Source organism: Saccopteryx bilineata, chromosome 5 (assembly GCF_036850765.1).
Source record: "Saccopteryx bilineata isolate mSacBil1 chromosome 5, mSacBil1_pri_phased_curated, whole genome shotgun sequence".
Taxonomy (NCBI): Eukaryota; Metazoa; Chordata; class Mammalia; order Chiroptera; family Emballonuridae; genus Saccopteryx; species Saccopteryx bilineata.
The window spans coordinates 32,363,898-32,384,255 of record NC_089494.1 but is presented as its reverse complement, the minus strand read 5'-3'; the positions used below and the strand labels follow the sequence as shown (position 1 = coordinate 32,384,255).

General features: G+C 43.9%; 1 protein-coding gene across 3 annotated transcripts in view; it reads right to left on the bottom strand.

The window, feature by feature from the left end:
• KIAA2012 (KIAA2012 ortholog) overlaps positions 1 to 18,173 on the bottom strand; it is a 129,034-nt gene extending 110,861 nt beyond the window's left edge. For all 3 annotated transcript variants that reach the window (XM_066232896.1, XM_066232897.1, XM_066232898.1), the window contains exons 1-2: positions 17,847 to 18,173; positions 16,390 to 16,674 (exon numbers count right to left, since the gene is read on the bottom strand). In XM_066232896.1, the coding sequence (XP_066088993.1) occupies positions 16,390 to 16,674; positions 17,847 to 17,930 (369 nt within the window). In that variant the 5' untranslated portion in view covers positions 17,931 to 18,173. The remainder of the gene's footprint in view (positions 1 to 16,389; positions 16,675 to 17,846) is intronic.
• Positions 18,174 to 20,358: the final 2,185 nt, after the last annotated feature.

The window sequence follows — 20,358 nt, the reverse complement described above, 5'->3', positions numbered from 1 at the left end:
ATGTGACTTGCATGGAGGAGAGTCTGAATGATGTGAAGAAGACCTCTCATCCTTGAAGATGTTGGGCCTAGGCTACAGAGCAGCAGCCTGCTCTGCCCTCTGCCCCACCCAATGATAAACACATCCTTGGTTAAGAGGTTCTTTCTAACTAGTGTTAAATAAATGGAACTGCCTGTAATTGTGGGCCTGCTATGAAAGTAAAACCAATTGTTAGTCAAGCTCACAACTCTCATTTTTTTCCAGGTCATCACTTATTGGGGAGAGAGTTTTATCTCCCCCCAAGGCAAACCTATTAAGGAAGAAAAAAATCACTGTTCCTCTAGTCCTGTCTGTTGGTGCTGAAGAAATGGCAGAGAGCAAATGGGCGCTGGCAGATTTTCCTGCTCACCTCTCTTATCCCAATAGGCTTACCAAATCAACTCTGAGACATCCACTTAAAACTGAATGTCAGATAAACTATGAATACTTTTTAGTAGAAATATGTACGAAATATTGCAAGTTTAACTCAGTGTGTACATGTGCATGCTCCAAATGTGACCACTCTCTCTCATCCCCAACCATTTCCTATTTTCATTTTAAGCCTTTTTTTTTTTTTTACAGAGAGAGTCAAAAAGATGGATAGACAGGGACAGACAGACAGGAACGAAGAGAGATGAGAAGCATCAATCATTAGTTCTTCGTTGTGCGTTGCAATACTTAATTGTTCATTGATTGCTTTCTCATACATGCCTTGACCACAGGCCTTCAGCAGACCAAGTAACCCCTTGCTCAAGTCAGCGACCTTGGGCTCAAGCTGGTGAGCTTTTTGCTCAAACCAGATGAGCCCTCGCTTAAGCTGGTGACCTCGGGGTCTCGAACCTTGGTCTTCCGCATCCCAGTCTGATGCTCTATCCACTGCGCCACCGCCTGGTCAGGCTAAGCCTTTTTTATAGAGTGCTTTTGGGGTCTCTGTTCAGCAGAAGGGTGTCCATCTCACTCCTTAGTGATTGTGCTGGAGAGCTGCCATCTCTAAAAGGAGGAGGCTTAACGCTTCCGCTTTCTGGAGGATCTAAGATCACCTCAGAAGGGGAACTAAGAAATGTTGGGAAGAATGTGGAGCCAGAAGTGTGGGGATGATCTAGCTGGTCCCAGCTCTGCTTTTGGCTAAATAACCTTGGCTAGACTGCTTTGCTCCCTGGGCCTCTTTTTCCTCACCTTGGAGAAGATAAGGATCCAACTGAGGGGTCTGACGGCTCTGAGTGGGGAAGGTTGGGAAGAAAGTTCTACTGGAGATGTGGCACTTAAGGCTGCGAGAGGAGCTAGAGTGAGGTGCGGGCAAGCCTTCCCTTCTTCCCCACATTTCTGTCCCTCTGGGGTTGTGGGGAAGAACAAAGGCGAAGGATCTGAGAGAGGCTTGTGCACTACTGAGCTCGAGCACCTTTGCTTTAACACAAATTGGGCCTGAAATTCAGGGGTTTGAAGCCTTGATGGAAAACACTCTCTCACATCAGACTGTGGGGTTGGGCACCTCAGGGTGCACCTCCTCCCATTTCCCCACTGACCTGCACATTGGAGCCTGGAAATGGGAGGCCATGTTCGCAAGAAACCTGGGAGGATGTGGCTCTCTGCTTGGTTTCAGAAGGAGAGGTTTGGTTACCAGACTCTCTCCTGCTCCCTCTATGGGGACACCAGTCAGGAAACAGCATGGCTACTGAGCCCTGAGACTCCCATTGATAAAAGCTGGTTAGTACAATCCTCATCAGTAATTCGGGAAACTCCTGGAAGGTGCTGGAAAGCACCAGAAACAGATGCCTCAGCCAACAGACATAAACCAAGAACCCACAGAGAAAAGCTCTAAGAGGCCCCTGCAGATTTGCAGTTGGAAGGAGCAGGAGAAATGAGAAATACCAGACCCCATCTTGAGATAGAGTATCAGAAAAGGATAAAGAGCCTCAAAGGAAACACATGACTTAGTTCAGCCTGTGAAAATCATTTCAGTGGCCCTGTGCAGCAGTGGGAAAGCCAGCTTGACCAATCAGCACATCGTCACTTAATGTTTGTAATATGACTAATGGGATAGACGCACGATGTCCATGTTCACGGGGAGCCTGGCATTTTAAAAGTATCTGGCCCTGCTGACTTTCCTTTCAGCCAGGGAGAATTTTCTGGGAACCCACCTGCCAAATTCAGTCCCCCTGTGCAAGACATCATGGGGAGCAAATGTGAATAGTAACATCTTACACTTGGCTAAGGATTTATATTATACAAAGAAGTTTCACATTATAATCCTTTAATGTAGACAAGTTAATATGATAACCACTTAACTGATACAGACACTCTCTAAGGATGACCAGCTAAGCACAAGAATAGCAAACATGTGATGCATGTGCTGACATCCCTTCCCATCCCCCTTGTTCGTGGCAGACATAAGCAATTAATTATGACATTCTTGACAGATGAACTGATTGCGATCTGAGAATCCCTCTCTTTTAAATTTTTTTTTTAAATTGAGCCATCATTTATACAGAGTTTAAGTGTTCAGTTTAATAAAAGCTGACAATTGTATACACCTTTGTAACTTATAAAACATTTTTATCACCCCACAAAGTCTCTCATGCCACTTTCTGGTCGATGTCACCCCACCCACCAGATAATTATTATTCTCAGGTTAGGTCAGTAAGCCACTGGCCTGAGTTTCCTTGCCATATCCTGCCAGGACTTACCAAGAAAGGTTTATGGTTTTAAAAGAGAAAAAGAAAAATATGATGAAACTATAAAACCTTCTTGATGAGGGAAAGGAAGTTTGGGTCTTTGTTCTGCTGAGCGAAGCTGTGGTCTGCTCCCATGCTGATGTATTCAGGACATGCAAATGTCACAGATGTGTAGCCCACAGCTGTGGCTAAAGATTCAGGACCACCAGAGAGACTTTTCAGATACAGAGAGGGCTGGGAAGCCAAGTCCATAAGATTAGAGAATATCTCCACTAGGGAGAGAGAAACAGGTATCCAGAGCATTCATCCGTCCATCCATCCGTCCATCCATCCGTCCATCCATCCACCCACCCATCCATCCACCCATCCATCCATCCATCCATCCATCCATCCATCCATCCACCCACCCATCCATCCATCCATCCATCCATCCATCCATCCATCCATCCATCCATCCATTCCTCAAAGACCTATAATGCGCCAAGCACTATGCCAAGCACTGGAGGAAAAGGGATGAATAAGACAGATTGATGATTCATAAATAACTTGAGTAACACATGAAAGAAAGCATGGTTTATTCAACTGGCTTTACACTCTAGAAATTTGTAAATTAAATAAATGTTTGGAATCCAAACACAGAGCATCAACTGGTCCTTGATGTCTGGACAGTTTATGTGGCAGGTACTTCAAGCACAAAAAGAGACTGAAAAATTCAGCCCCACATAAATTTCGAGGTTTTTCTCAGAGGACAAGAAAGAGAAAATTGTAGGGAGAGCAGTGAAAGCAAAATGACTTAAGTTCTTTCGCTCACTTCATTTTTTCCATTGGTCATGCAATGACTGTTTGTTAAGCATCTTCTATGTGCCAGGCACTGTGTCAAGCCCTAGCATTATATTGCCATTAGATCCAAGGCCTTTTTGGGGTGAATTAAAACTTCATTTCCTCCCTGTAAGTCTTTGTTTCAAATAACTTTTCTGTGGATGCAGCAAGACCAAGTCTCCTTCAAGATGCTATGTCCCCTGTGCAGATGGCATGATGCTTTGGATGAGAGCCCCTTGTTTTTCTCATAAATGGGTATTTCTGAAGCACCAGGTTGGCTCTGGAATTTTATTGGATGGCTTGATCAATGCTAGCGGGAGCTGCCAAAGAGGGTTAGAGAGTCCTTTGTCCTAGAATTTGGGGTATCACTTTTGCTTAGTTGTTGAAAGCTACTCTTGGCCTCTGTATTTGTTTCCTATTGCTGCTATCACAAACCAACACACCCTTCATGGCTTTACACAATAAAAATTTATTATCTTACAGTTCTGGAGGTCAGAGTTTAAAGTGGGTCTCACTGGGTTAAAATCAGAGTGTTGACAGAGCTGTGTTCTTTCTAGAGGCTCTAGGGAAGAATTTGCTCCTTTGCTTTTTCCAGCTTTTAGAGGCCACCTGCATTCTTTGGCTTGTGACCCCTTCCTCCATCTTCAAAGTCAGCAACTTTGGGCTGAGTCCTCTTTATACTGCCATGGCTCTTCCTTTCAAATTCATCTTCTATTTATACAGATTCTTGTGATAACACTGAGCCTAACCAGATAAGCCAGGATAATCTTCCTGTTTTAAGGCCACCTGACTAGCAACCTTAATCTTCCTTTGCCATTTCACCTAATATATCTATTGGTTCGAGGGATTAATACATAGACATCTTTTTTTTGGGGGGGGGCATTATTCTACTTACCATACTTTTTAAAAGTTTTTATCCCTTTTTTTTTTTAAGATTTTATTTTTATTCATTTTAGAGAGAGGAGGGAGAGAAAGAAAGAAAGGGGGAGGAGCAGGAAGCATTAACTCCCATATGTGCCTTGACCAGGCAAGCCCAGGGTTTTGAACCGGTGACCTCAGTGTTCCAGGTCAACACTTTACCCATTGCGCCACCACAGGTCAGAAGTTTTTTTTTCTAGTTTTTTTGTTTCTCTTAGTAGTTTTTCAAATTACATCTGTGAAATTGGTTGATAAATTTCACATCTCATTGGATAACTAAAGCACTGAGAGGAGAGAAGCTCCCAAGAAGACCAGTCAGAGTTAAATCATCAGTCACTCATTTCCAACATGTAGAATAATATGTTAAGTAGAAAAAAGCAAGACAGAAGAGAGAATGTGCAGTACCATTACATTCCATAAATGTATGGAATATACAGTATCATAAAAGCTTATTTTATAGATGTTTAATCATGGTGGAAAGATTGGAGATAATAGTTAAAATTCTAATAACAGTGGTATCAGGGTGTGGGGCATAAGATTTTTTTGTATAAAATCAAAATTTCAGTAATGTGGTTGGATTATATTTATAAATGAAAAATATGTTAAAAATTATTTTATTGTAGCCACCATCTTCTCATACATATTTTTATATTCCTTCCCCAACATTATCTTCAACCACTCACCACCCATCCAAAAGTTACTCTAAAACATAAAAGGAGACAGAAGGGAGCTGGGAAGGGAATTTCTGGAACAGGGAAATAAACGGCAGCAGGAGGCTGGCTGCGGATGGTTTCAGACCGCCCGGGCCTGCCTTGGCTTTGCCAGTCAACCTCAGCTTCTGGTTTCTTCTCAACTGAATAATTAGTGTGTGCGAAGTGGCCTCTTATCCATGCTCCTCCAAGAGTGCTTCCTTTAATGAGAGACTTGCTCCTGCTGGCCACCTTCCTGGTGCCCAGCAGGCCTCCGTATGCAGAGGACGCCCCTGCACCTGTCCCCAGCCCTGAGCTGGCTGTCATGTCCACCCACCCTGGTGCTGGGAGGCCAGGGTTTCCAGAGGATGGGAGGACTGGCTGCAGGCTGGTCTCCCACCCAGCAGGTGTGGGGTGGCAAGGTGCCAGAGTCCCCAGGAAGCCAAGAAAAGCCCAGACAGCCAGCTGCCATCTTGCCCCAGAGGGTAGCCAGCTTTTGTGTGCAGGACTTGACAGGAGGTGAAGAGAGAACTCCAGAAATCCTAGGACTGGCGGGCAAAGCCCTCCACTATTTGACCCCACCCACTTCTCTCGGTACGTTGCCAGCTAAGTGCTGCACCTGTCCCGTGACCCTGACTGTCCTCTGCTTGCTTTCCCCTCCTGACCTTCACTCACCTATGCCTAGAAGCTCCCTCTCCACTTATTTTTACCACAAGATTCAACTCAAATTCTACGTCCTCCAAGATACCACTCTAGATTTTCATAGTGAGAAGCAATCACACCCTACCTTCTTTACACTTTGACAGCATGTCAGTAAGTTATAGTCTGGCTCCTCTTACAGGCTGCCTTATATCAAGTATCTCAGGGCCACAAATCTGCCTCCTTGACCAGATTGCACACCCTTGCTGAGAGGAGGGGATGGCCTCCCCCTGCCACACCTTGGCAACTAATATGTTCATCCAACAACTTTTGATTAAGCATCTGCCATGTATCAGGCAGTGTTGTAGGCACTGACTAGTCAATAATTACTCAAGATGTTAGCTCAGTTGAACGGAAATTCCAAAAATGTCTGTACTTGCCTGCCGACCACTTGTGCCTCAACCTGCCCTCCCCAGTCAGAAGCCCTTCTCTCAGGAGGAGTGCAGTTGGTGTCTCCTGCCCCTTAGTCAGGCTTGCTGGAGTCACCGTGCTCAGCCAAAGGCCAAGGCTTAGAACAGGGGCTGACCGTTCATTGTTGTTGCACCTGTGCAGGTGTGACTGGAGCTAGCCTTGGGGCTGCCAGGTGAGTGCAAGGGGCGTAGAGAAGGGGGCAGGGGGGGAGGGGAGAGATGTGTGGCCACTTGCAGCTGTGCTAGGAAAGCCCTCTCCAACAGCAGCCGGACTTTAATCAGCCTTGTGTGAATACTGCCACTCTCAGCCAGTCCTTTTCTCTGTAGGTTTAATTTCTGAGATTCTGTGCAAATGATACTCTCTGTCCCATGCGTCTCTGGTGACCATGTGTTTCTGGATATCAGGCCATTAAGAAGAGAATCATGAATGGTCTGAATTTTCCTATAGTTGCAATGTTGTACCAGGGCTTGTTTCTGACCAAACTATTTTGTATCAAAGATTTGGCCAGCCATATGTCTGTCATAAAAGCAAAGATGCAACAATTAGAATTGAAAACAGCAAAAATTAAGTTCATTTTTTTTAGGAGTTTGATCTGCCTGGGTTTAAATTCTGGCTTCATCATTCACTATGTGACTTCTAGGAAATTAGTTGACTCATTTGTGCCTCAGTTTATCTGTCAAATGAAGGTGATAAAAGTACATACCCTACAGAAAAAAGATGAAGTTGCACCCTTACCCACACCACATAAAATATTAGCTCAAAATGGATTAAAGCTACAACTATAAAAGTCTTATAAGAGTCATGCCATTGGATCTGGTAATGATTTCTTGAATATGACATCAAACTAACAGGGAATAAAAGAAAAAATAGATAAACTGGACTTTATGAAAATGTAAAACTTTTGTTCATCAAAGGACACTATCAATAGAATGAAAATGCAATCTACAGAATGGGATTTTCAAATTCTATATCTGATAAGAGATCAATATCCAGAATAAAGAATTACATTGAAAAATCAAACAACCTGATTTTAAAAATGAGCAAAAGACTTAAACAATTCTTCAAAGAAGATATAAAAATGGCCAATAAGCCCATGAAAAGATGATGCATGTCACTTATCATTAGGGAAATGCAAATCAAAACCACAATGAGTACCACTTCACCCATTAAGATGGCTATTATTCAAAAAACAGAATCAAAATAACAAGTGTTGGTAAAGATGTGGAGAAAAGGGAACCCCTGTGCAATGTTGGGATTATAAATTGGTGCAATCACAACGGAAAACAGTATGGTGGTTCTTCAAAAAATTAAAAATCGAGCTGCCATATGATCCAACAATTCCACGTCTGGGTATATACTCGAAAGAATTGAAAGCAGGGACATGAGCAAATTTGTATACCCATATTTATAGCAGCATTATCACCACAGCCAAAATGTGGAACAATCTACATGTGCATTCACGGATAAATGGATAAACAAAATGTGGCATAAACATGTAGTGTACTATGAGTGAGCTTTAAAAAGAAAGGAGATTTTTTTTTTTTTTCATTTTTTCTGAAGCTGGAAACAGGGAGAGACAGGCAGACAGACTCCCGCATGCGCCCGACCGGGATCCACCCGGCACGCCCACCAGGGGCGACGCTCTGCCCACCAGGGGGCGATAATCTGCCCATCCTGGGCGTCGCCATGTTGCGACCAGAGCCACTCTAGCGCCTGGGGCAGAGGCCACAGAGCTATCCCCAGCGCCCGGGCCATCTTTGCTCCATTGGAGCCTTGGCTGCGGGAGAGGAAGAGAGAGACAAAGAGGAAAGCGCGGTGGAGGGGTGGAGAAGCAAATGTGCGCTTCTCCTGTGTGCCCTGGCCGGGAATCGAACCCGGGTCCTCCGCACGCTAGGCCGACGCTCTACCGCTGAGCCAACCGGCCAGGGCCTAAAGAAAGGAGATTTTGATCCATGCTATAACATGAATGAACCTTGAAGAAACTATGCTAAGTGAAATAAGCTACTCACAGAATACTGAAAGGATACCTACTATGTGATCCCACTCATATGAGGTAGGTATAGTAGTCAAATTCATAGAGGCAAAAAGTAGCATAATGATTTTCAGTGGCTGGCGGGGAGGGAAAAATAGGGAATTAATGTTTAATGGGTTTAGAGATTTAGTTTTACAAGATGAAAACGTTTTGGAGATGGATAGTGGTAATAGTTGTCAACAAGGTGAATGTACTCACTGCCACTGAACTGTATACTTGAAATGATTAAAATGATAAATTGTATGATATAGTTTACGACAATAAAAAAATAACATAAAACCTAGAGAAACAGGAGTCTACTAAATCACATACATCAGTGGTCCCCAACCTTTTTTGGGCCACGGACCGGTTTAATGTCAGAAAATATTTTCACGGACCGGTCTTTAGGGTGGGACAGATAAATGTATCATGTGACCGAGACAAGCGTCAAGAGTGAGTCTTAGATAGATGTAACAGAAGGAATCTGGTCATTTTTTACAAATAAAACATTGTTCAGACTTAAATATAAATAAAACGGAAATAATGTAAGTTATTTATTCTTTCTCTGTGGACCGGTACCAAATGGGCCACGGACTGGTACTGTGGACTGGGGGTTGGGGGACCACTGACATATATGACTTATTATGAACATGTTACATACGAACCAGGTGGGCTTTAATGGTAATCTGATTTACTTTCCTAGAATTGTAAAGGATTTTAAGGGATATGTTGGAAGACCCAGATCCCTTTTTTAAAATGCAGTTAAAGCAGGGTATATGCATCCTTTCTCTGGGGCATGTGGCATCTTCAACAGGCCCTTTAGGGGTTAAGAGTCAGTTGTCTGGACTCAAATCCTAACTTCACAACTTAGAGGTGTAATTTGAGGCAAATTAATTATCTTCAAGCCCCAATTCTTCCTCCCCAAACATGGAGGTAATGCTAGCACTCAGCTCATAGACTTGTGCAGACTGAGGTTCTAGAGATAAAATGCCTGGCATACCCAAAGCACTCAGTAAGTGTTAGCTCTATTGACAGCACCTTTGACCTCATTGTCATGGTTGACACATGAGTCTTTCTTGATCTTTTTAAATTCTATGTTTATTAAAGGCTCCAAGTATAACTGCTCAGAAGCTGCTCAAATGAGGGATTCTGGGCAAAAAATATTGTCAAGCCAATCTTTCCCCTTCGTTACTCTGGTTTCTACTTGACACTTAGTTCATGGCCATCAGAGCACTAATCACTTCTTAGGGATACTGTCAACCAAGCAGCAGGTTATTGATCAGTACTTGCAAAGGGATCTTTGTCCTGCTGATCTTTGGCTGAAAGGATAATTTAGTCTTCTTCTTACTTTTCCTTATTGTTCTACTTTGTGTGACGAGCCATTATGTTTAGGATGGAAAGATAAACTTTACTCAAAAACATATTTCTCACAATATTAATTGATAAAATAGGTACCTTCATGGATGGGACATTGACTGAAAACACCAACTAGAGTAAAGTTCCTTGAATACTGAGATATGGGGAGAAAATGAACCAGCATAGAATGAGGAGGGATGTATTCACTGGAACAAGGTTTACAATACTCTTGTTTGTAATCACATTTATAAGGGCAGAAGCAAAATAATCTTGGTTGAAATCAGCTCTAGTACTCTAAATCCCATTTATCCCTCAATGGGATAGAGGCATGGGATGCTCTGTGAATTGAACTTTTAAAACAAATGATTTTTATACAGTATTTAATCAATGATCCACTGTTGGAAGCCAAAGAATTAAAAGCCTTAAAAAAAATGGTTTTAGCTTTGGGAATGTTTGAACACTAGGTCCTTTTGTTAAAAGCAAAACAAACAATATATCTGTATGTATATAGAAGTGTGAGAACTCTGACATCTAATCTTTTGACTTAGTGTTGACCTTTGCACATTAAGAAGTTGGATCATCCAGAGAGTTAAAGAGTAGGTGTATGTTGAGCTATAAAACCCAGACATATGGCCACATATATGTCATTAGATCCATGTATAGAACTGGAGGTGATGTGAGATGCTTTAAATTTTTAATTGCACCTCTCTGTGACAGCCTCAATTCTCACAGGTCTGAACAAAGCCTACGTTTTGTAGGTTTCCTTATGGTTAAGCCAGTATACATTCTTCTGTAGGCAGTAGTGCCTTACCCATTAATTGTCACCCCTTATTTTCTCCCTTTCCATTCAGGCTCTTTTACTTTGATTATGGTGTTTTTAACTCTTGAGCTATGCTGTTTGGACAAAGAAATACTGACCCTATGGAACAGATGGTGTGGTTATTGGTGGGTTCAATTTACAGCAGTTTCTAGTCCATTTTCCATCCTGATCCCACCTGGCTCTTCAGGGTCAATCTTGCTCTCTCTTTCACTGTCTACCTCCTTCAAAGCCATCAATTTTAATCTCATTTTAAAAATTCCCCAGGTCCTGGTTGGTTTGCTCTGTGGTAGAGCATCAACCTGGTGTGTGGATGTCCCAGGTTCCATTCCCAGTCAGGGCACACAGGAGAAGTGACTATTTGCTTCTCCACTCCTTCCATTACCCTTTCTCTTTCTCCCTTTCACTTTTCCCCTCCCACAGCCATGACTCTATTGGTTAAAGTGCATCCTACACAGTCGTTGAGAATGGTTCCATGGAGCCTCTGCTTCAGGTGCTAAAATAACTTGGTTGAGAGCATGGCCTCAGATGGGCAGAGCATTGGCCCCAGACGAGGGCTGCTGGGTAGATCCCGGTCAGGGTGCATGTGGGAGTCTGTCTCTCTATCTCCCCTCCTCTCACTTGGAAAAGAAGAAAAAAATTTTTTTGACTTAAAAAAAATAATACTTGGTAAAAAAGATATTATAGATAAAAATGTGATTTATAATCCTACTTGCAACAGTTAAATTTTGATGTGTATCCTCTACTTGTAAAACTAATTTTTTAAATTTGGGATTATATCATATTAGAGAGGGTATGTTTTCCATATTGCTTAGTCTCAAATTCTCGTGCAATTATCTACCTTGTGTAATCTTAAATGAATTATTCAAATTTTCTGTGCTTCAATTGCCTCACCTCTAAAATGGGATAATAGTAGCACATACCACCAATATTCATAGAAAGCATACATGAATTATTCATGGAAAGCACTTAGAACAGTGGCAGGGACATAGTAAATACTCAAAAATGTTAATAAACATTGGTATTCTTATTATACAAATATTATTTTGTAACCTGTTTTAAGAAAATACACTGTATTTTCTTGTGCTATTCATGAGTAATACATACTTTATTGCCTGACCCTATTATGTGTTTATACCATAATTTATTTAATCAAGGTTTCATTGCCCTGGCTGGTTGGCTCAGCGGTAGAGCGTCGCCTGGCGTGCGGGGGACCAGGGTTTGATTCCCGGCCAGGGCACATAGGAGAAGCACCCATTTGCTTCTCCACCCCCCACCCCCCACCCCTCCTTCCTCTCTGTCTCTCTCTTCCCCTCCTGCAGCCGAGGCTCCATTGGAGCAAAGATGGCCCGGGCGCTGGGGATGGCTCCTTGGCCTCTGCCCCAGGCGCTAGAGTGGCTCTGGTCACGGCAGAGCGACGCCCCGGAGGGGCAGAGCATCGCCCCCTGGTGGGCAGAGCCTCGCCCCTGGTGGGCGTGCCGGGTGGATCCCGGTCGGGCGCATGCGGGAGTCTGTCTGACTGTCTCTCCCCATTTCCAGCTTCAGAAAAATACAAAAAAAAAAAAAAAAAGGTTCCATTGTTGGACATTTATTATTTTCAATATTTTGTATCGTAATAAATACCCCTGCAGTAAACATTCTTGTGCATAAATCTCTGGGCACATTTCTGATTATTTCCTAAGGCAAATTTCTAAAAGTAGAATGATGGAATCAGAGTATCAGCCCTTTTTCAGGCTTTGGCCAAAATGCCCTCCAGATACGTCATGTGAATTAGACAGCTCATTTCCCCATGGCCTTCCCAGCAACCGATGTTATGATTTAAAAACTTTCTTGCCAGTCTATAGTTTTCATAGTCAGAGAGTGCTCTGTAGTTTCCGAAGTGCTCCTCTTCTGAGATTTTCATTTTTTGAAAAACCCCAAACCCCTTTTGAGTTACTTCTCCTCTTACTTTAATCTTTATGTCTTTTTTTTTTTTTTTTTTTTGCATTTTTCCGAAGCTGGAAACTGGGAGGCAGTCAGACTCCCGCATGCACCCGACCGGGGATCCACCCAGCATGCACACCAAGGGGCGATGCTCTGCCCCTCTGGGGCGTCGCTCTGTTGCATCCAGAGCCACTCTAGTGCCTGAGACAGAGGCCAGAGAACCATCCTCAGTGCCCGGGCCATCTTTGCTCCAATGGAGCCTCGGCTGCAAGAGGGGAAGAGAGAGACAGAGAGGAAGGAGAGGGGGAGAGGTGGAGAAGCAAATGGGCGCGTCTCCTGTGTGCCCTGCCTGGGAATTGAACCTGGGACTCCTGCACGCCAGGCTGACACACTACCACTGAGTCAACCAGCCAGGGCTAATCTTTATGTCTTTATCATAACTTCCTGCCCTGTGACTATTCCTAACCATTTTTTCTCTAATTTCTTCACACCATTTCTTTTACCCATTTAGAGTTAGTCTACAGTGTTCTGTTTTGTTCAGGTATGTGTTATAAATCTAGTAGATAAATACAACAGGAAGACAGAAACTTTTTTTTTTCAGTGAGCCCAATCTAACTAAAAATGAAGCAGTCTCCCAAAAGACTCATCTCCTTTATAAAGTAATAAGATCCCTGTTGCCCAAAATATTTCAGCCATATAGACAAGCGTCTGAAAGCTATGGAAGGAATTCTTCTCTGGGCAGTAAGTTAACCTACATGTCAGTGTTAACCAGGAAAACAGAAACCCCTCTAAGTGTTTAATCCTAGAAGGAATTTGATTCGGGGAATTGGTTACACAGGTGATTAAAAACCAAAAAGATGCCCTGGCCGGTTGGCTCAGCGGTAGAGCGTCGGCCTAGCGTGCGGAGGACCCGGGTTCGATTCCCGGCCAGGGCACATAGGAGAAGCGCCCATTTGCTTCTCCACCCCTCCACCGTGCCTTCCTCTCTGTCTCTCTCTTCCCCTCCCACAGCCAAGGCTCCATTGGAGCAAAAGATGGCCCGGGCGCTGGGGATGGCTCTGTGGCCTCTGCCCCAGGCGCTAGAGTGGCTCTGGTCGCAATATGGCGACACCCAAGAGGGTCGCAACATGGCGACGCCCAGGATGGGCAGAGCATCGCCCCCTGGTGGGCAGAGCCGGGTGGATCCCGGTCGGGCGCATGCGGGAGTCTGTCTGACTGTCTCTCCCTGTTTCCAGCTTCAGAAAAATGAAAAAAAATTAAAAAAAAATAAAATAAAAAAAACCCAAAAAGATGATGAGGTAACATTAGTTGATGAAATTAGTAACATTAGGAAGTCAGCACCAACCTTAGACTAAAAGACAGAAGGAAGAGCTGGTAGGGCCACTGGGGGAACCTGGAGCCACAGGAGGCCTGTCTGTTGGGAGCTGGATTGCAGAGGTGATGTAGTTGCTTCTCACCACTACAGGTAGACTGGGAGGGGAGAAATATCCTGGATTTTCTCTTCCCCCTCTCCAATCTTCCAATGTCTTCCATTGGCAAGTTCAGTGAAAAGCCAGTTGACACAGATGTTCATGTGCAGTCTGTGGTCAGCCCCACTGTGCTGCAGAGTGGGGTGAGGGTAAGGCAAAGTAAGGGTGGAAAGTGGATGTGAGTGCAAACAAGCGAAGGCCAGACACAGTGACTTCTGGAAGCTCTTCGAAACCCAGAGACAATAGGGCAAATTGCAAAGCATGTTCGCCCCGGAGAGGTAGGCAGTGCTGGGTTTGAATACGGGCTTTGCCATTTATTAGCTCGGAGACCTTGGCTAAGTAACTTAAATTGGAGTTAAGTTAATGGAGGTCTGAGTATCTCAGTTTCCTCATCTACCCAAGGGAGCAAGAAGAACTATATCTCATAGAGCCATTGTAAAGATTAAATAAAATAGCTATAAAATAATAGTAAGCATTCAACAACAATTGATTTCCTGTCTTTCAAGAACTTTTGCTTGTAATAACTATATATGATATCAGATAGGTATTAAATTTATTGGGCAATCACCTTGTAAGTTATATAAATGTCTTGTCCACCTGAACCTAATATAATATAGTACATCAACTGCAATTTAAAAATAAAAACTTATTTTTAAAAGAGAAAAAAGTTATGATTTTAAGGCAAAGGGCATTTGGTCAAGGTCGTTAAGAAATATTGAAATATATACTGAAAGAAGGAAAGGGGGCAGAGGACCCTTTCCTCTTAGATGTTATGACTAGGGTGGGATAGATAGGTGATACATTGCTCAATAATGATACTGAGAGATTATCTAAGAGACATTAAAAGTATCATGCATAATGTATTTATTCATTCCACAAACATTTATGAGTCCTCACTGTTTTCTGGAAATGATTTAGATATGGTCCTTACACTCAAGGAGATGGCAACAGGTGGGCAAAGAGATAAATCGAAGTGCATGATGGTATGGGATATTTACAGAGGAGGGAGCAATGGGATGATTTACAGAGGAGGGAGCAATGGGATGTCTTTGCCTAAGGAAGTAGGAGAATGCTTCAGTAAGGAGATTACATTTGAGTTGTGTTTTAAAGGGTGAGCAGTTTTTTAGCTTATGTAAAAGTGTAAAGTCAAGAAAGGTTGCCCTGGCTGGTTGGCTCAATGGTAGAGTGTTGGCCTGGCATGTGGATGTTCCAGGTTTGATTCCTCGTCAGGGCACACAGGAGAAGCGCCCATCTGTTTCTCCACCTCTCTCCCTCTTGATTCTCTCTCTTCTCCTCCTGCAGCCATGGCTCGATTGGAGCAAGTTGGCCCCAGGGCACTGAGGATGGCCATGGCCTCTGCTAGGAAGCGCTCAGTTGATGAGCAATGGAGCAAGGGCCCAGGTGGGCAAAGCATTGCCCCCTAGTCGGCTTGCTGGGTGGATTCTAGTTGGGGTGCATGCAGAAGTTTGTCTCTGCCTCTTCTCTTCTCACTGGAAAGAAAGAAAGGAAGAAAGAAAGAAGAAGGAAGGAAGGAAGGAAGGAAGGAAGGAAGGAAGGAAGGAAGGAAGGAAGGAAGGAAGATAGGAAGGAAGGAAGGAAGGAAGGAAGATAGGAAGGGAAAGAAAGAGAGAGAGAGAAAGGAAAGGAAAGGAAAGAAAAGGAAAGAAAAGAATAAAGGAAAGGAAAGAAGAGAAACGGAAAGAAAAGGAAAGGAAAGAAAAGGAAAGAAAAGGAAAGGAAGAAAAGGTTGTCTGCTGTTTGGGGAATGGTGAGCTATGCACATGGATGTGGACTTGAGGGGTCTATTCAAGAAACAACTGGCAGATGCGGCTAAAAATGGAAGAGAAAGTCAGCAAGGAAAGGGCCTGGGGTAAGAAGCTAATGACTTTTTCTGTGGGACATGAGAAGCCAGCAGAAATTTTAAACTAAGGAGTAACCCATCATCTATAACTTAGAATTTCATAAAGTGACATGTTTTCCCAGCCTCTCTCATGGCCTCAGTCAAAAGGCTGAGGCATGCAGTTATATGAAGCAGGGGCTGTGCGTCCATCTCATGAGACATTAGAAAGTATAAATCAGGAAAATGAGCACAGGGGTTTTCCCTTAATATTAAATTCAGAATGGAAAAGTCATTAACTTATCCTGCAGACGCTGAAGGGCTCAAGGTAAATATTTAAAGTGTTCTCTCTCTCATTTCTACAAAGCCAGGAACATCAGAGGAGTGATGCTGCTGCTTGTGGCTATGAGGCAGGATTTCAAGGATTCTGATGAAACATCTGCTGGCTTGGATCTGTCTGAATGCTGAAAAGGACTTTGTGTTACTCTAACGGAAAGGAAAACACAAAATGATGATAATATAATCCTTTACGCTCTCAGAGCCCTTTCGCTTACATTATCTCATTTAAGCCTCGTGACAGTTGTGTGTGGCAGATAGGGCCAGAGTACAGTCTCGTTATAAAGGTGGAGAAATGGAGGCTGAGAGTTTCCTACCTTCCTTAGGATCTGAGAAGTTACACCCAAAGCTACAAATGGATTTCTAGACACACAGGCCAGCGCCTTCTCCGACCTACCATAGTGCTCCACCTACCTGTCTCCTGTCACGTGTCAGGATGGTTTCTTTGAGGTTCTGAAGTGTGAGCAGTTTAAGATCCAGCCTTTTCCTGTGCACTGTGGAGCGGTAGGGACCTTTTCTCCTCTCTTCGGGTGTTCGTGCTGATATGGCTAAACCTTCTGAGTAGAGGATCAGGGCACCCTTTCTAGTGCTGAAAGTTTTAGGGAGAAAGAGTTTCCATGTGTGCTGCTTGGGGTTGCCTTTATCCTGTGGTTTGCTGACCAGGACATAATCTTCTGGAGACTTCCAATTCAAGTAATCCTGCAATGGAGAGAAACCACCTTGATTGATTCATTGTAGACAGCACTTCTATAACGAATGGTGCTTGTGCAAGATATTGGACTGTTTTTATTTGTTTGTTTGTTTGTTTTTTAGTGACTGGTTTTTTCTGAGTTGCTTACATGATACACAGAGCACAGTTACTCTCTGAGCAACTAATTCTGCTCTCCACATCTCAGAATTAGTAGAACCAAGGGCATGACTTTGTTTTACCCCACACAACTTTCAGGAGAACCACTCATGCCTAGGTTAGAGGCCTGTTAAAGTTTCCTGGCATGCAAGTAAGTAATCAGAATTATCAAGGGCAGTAGATAACTTTGAAATTAGAGCTGGGCTAGCTGGCAGTTTAAAGAGGAGAAAGCCATTCCAACCCATCACTCCCCTTGTACACAGGGAGTTTCAGTACATTCCAGATGCAATGTAACTTTAATGTGTCCATTTAGGAGCCTGTAAAATAGTTACATGTGTTGTAAGTAAGTAAATGCCATTGGCCACAGAGGTCCTTTGAAACTCTATAGTCTTTTAATACAGCAAAGGCCAAATATCATGACAAACTATCATGTCAATGGAAATCTCTGTGTGATCCAAAATTTTTCAAAATACCCCAATGGATTAAAAAAGAATTCTTGGCAGAATTAAATGAAGTAAAATTGCAGTATAACAAGGGAATTTTTGCCACTGCTTTAAAATGTTCTAAAATGAAAAAAAATTTTTTTTGCCTATATTAAATATGAGTCCTGTGGGTTGAATTCCAGAAAGTTCAAGGAAGTCATTGAAATGACAAGAACACACACACAGCATTTCAACCACAGAGCACAACTTCTAAAAACCAAATAGCCACCAACTTGTCTAGAACCTAGGTGGAAATTCTGGTCTTGAACCAAACCATCTGAATTCCAGACAACGAGCAATCTCCTTCAGTCTAAAGCAAAGGAGGCTGTAGGTCAGCATGCAGGGGAAGGAAGAGGGTCGCCATGGCAACCTCGATGTGTCAGGCCTTACTATCTTGAGTTTCACCAAGGAGGGAAGATGTACCACTGAATCCCACCACCTCACTAACCAAAAAAACCCAAACACACATGGCTCAGCTCCAAATGGAAAAATAGAGCATCCCCCCAACCCCCAATATGCCTTTCTTCAGCTGTAAAACTCACCTCTGGTTCAAAATAGACTTCTAACTTCTGTTTGTTCTGGACCAGCTTCCCATGTCCCCGGCTCAGGAGAGAGAGCGTGAACATGCTTCCCCTCCGACCACCCTTCTCAAGGGCAGTTCATCTCCGTTTTGAAGGCTGAAAACTGGTCACACCTCAAGATTTCCTGAACTCAGCAGGGAGCCCAAGAAGACCACAAACACTGGGCCTTTTATTAAATACACTTTCCCCTCATACAGCAGCTTCTTAGTAACAACCAGCCACACAGTTTAGACAGTGTGTGTCTTTGTCGGGAGAAAAAATAAACCGCAAACCCAAACTCCTCAAGCCTTGGACTGTCTGCTCTCTGGGCAGCCTCTCTCGCCTTCGCCTAGGCCCTTGTTCCCTGGTCCCGTTGCTCTGCTACCAGCTCTGGGCCACAGCCATCCTTCCCACAGCAGCAGAGGTTGTTTCTTGGTTGCTATAGTGACACAGGGAAGTGAAGTCCCTTAAGCCAGCCCAGATAAGGCGGAGACTACGAAGGGCAGTGGTCATACACTGGGAGGGGGGGAGGGTCAAGTGGACGCGGAAGGGACCTGGGTCAGATTTCAAGTCCTGATTGTGGGGGTGGGAGGGGCATGGTGAGGTACTGTTTCTGTTATAACAGTACTCATACTGCTTTTAGAATGCCTTCTTCCGTCTCCTGATAGGAGAGCCTTTCCCTGTCAACTCACCATGAACAGAGTCAGAGAATTTATCAAGGTCACCTAAAGTGATCTGTGACGTTTCCCTTGGCTGAGCTCCAGCATCCTCTCCATTGGACATGAAGCCTTTATGGTAGTTGCTGCTTTGCATGAGTGGGTGTGAGATACTGGGGATCTCCAGATTCCTTTGCATACCTGGTTCTTACCTGGGTGAATCGATCTTCAGAGTGGGGTTCTTGGGAGATGTCGGTGGGGGGCATTGGGTTGTCACTACCGGCATTTAGCAAGCAGGGGCCTGGGAGGCCAAATGTTTTGTGGTGTGTGGGACTGTCCTGCATAATGAATTGTCCTCCACTGAATACTAGTAACAGCCTTTTTGAAAAACACTGTTATGGACTGGGCTGATTGGTTCTTCTTCATGCAGACACTGTGATGAGGACAGGAGGAAGGGCTGGGGGCGGGGGTGTCAGGGAACAAAAAGATGCTTTGCTGGTGATCTGTGGCCCTGCTCTCGCCCAGAAAAGCCACCTGCCCTGTCATCTGTCAGATAAAACTCCATGGCCATCTTGTGGGAGTATCCCTGCTGACAAGAACACACGAAGAAGTATAACAGGCAACAGGCCCACTTACCTTCTGGAGCTCCCTCTGTGGTCCTGCTTTCTCAGGAAGCAGGCTCAAGTCTCAGGAGGAAGAAAGAGAGTTCATGCTGTATATAATTAAATTGAGTTTATCATGGGGAATCAAAACAGTGAATGTGGAGACTAAAAACTGAATTTAGTCAAAACCACAATAAATACCATTTCAACACCCATTAGAATGGCTATTATGCGGATGAATCTTCAAGATATATAGTAAGTGTTATAAGCCAGTCACAAAGGGACACATTTTGTTTGATTATAATTATATGAAGTACTTAGAGTAGTCAAGTTCATGGAGACCAAAAGTAGAATGTTCTTTGCCAGGGGATATGGGAGGAGGGACTGGAAAGTTAGTGTTTAACAGGTACAGAGTTTCAGTTTGGGAAGATAAATAAGTTCTGGAGATGGATGGTGGTGATAATTATACAACATTGTGAATGTACTTAATGTCAACCAGTGCATTTAAAAATGATTAACATGCCCTGGCCGGTTGGCTCAGCGGTAGAGCGTCGGCCTAGCGTGCGGAGGACCCGGGTTCGATTCCCGGCCAGGGCACACAGGAGAAGCGCCCATTTGCTTCTCCACCCCTCCGCTGCGCTTTCCTCCCTGTCTCTCTCTTCCCCTCCCGCAGCCGAGGCTCCATTGGAGCAAAGATGGCCCGGGCGCTGGGGATGGCTCTGTGGCCTCTGCCTCAGGCGCTAGAGTGGCTCTGGTCGCAACATGGCGACGCCCAGGATGGGCAGAGCATCGCCCCCTGGTGGGCAGAGCGTCGCCCCATGGTGGGCGTGCCGGGTGGATCCCGGTCGGGCGCATGCGGAAGTCTGTCTGACTGTCTCTCCCTGTTTCCAGCTTCAGAAAAATGAAAAAAAAAAAAAAAAGATTAACATGATAAATTTTATGTTATGCATATTTTACCACAATTAAAATCTAAAAAAAAAAAGATAACAAAGTAAACAAACAAAGAAAACTTGTAGTAAGCACTTTATAATCTGAAAGTCAATTGGTCACCATTATTGTGAAGTGTCCTCCTCACAGCAGATAAGACAAAAGCCTACAACATGAGAGTTCCAAATAGTTTATAGGAGTCTTACGCTGCAGTTGCCTCCTCCCTTCCCCTTCCTTGCCCCTTCAACTTTACTGAGAGATTAATTACTATGTGTATTGAGACATGGTTCCTGTTCTCAAGAAGCTCCC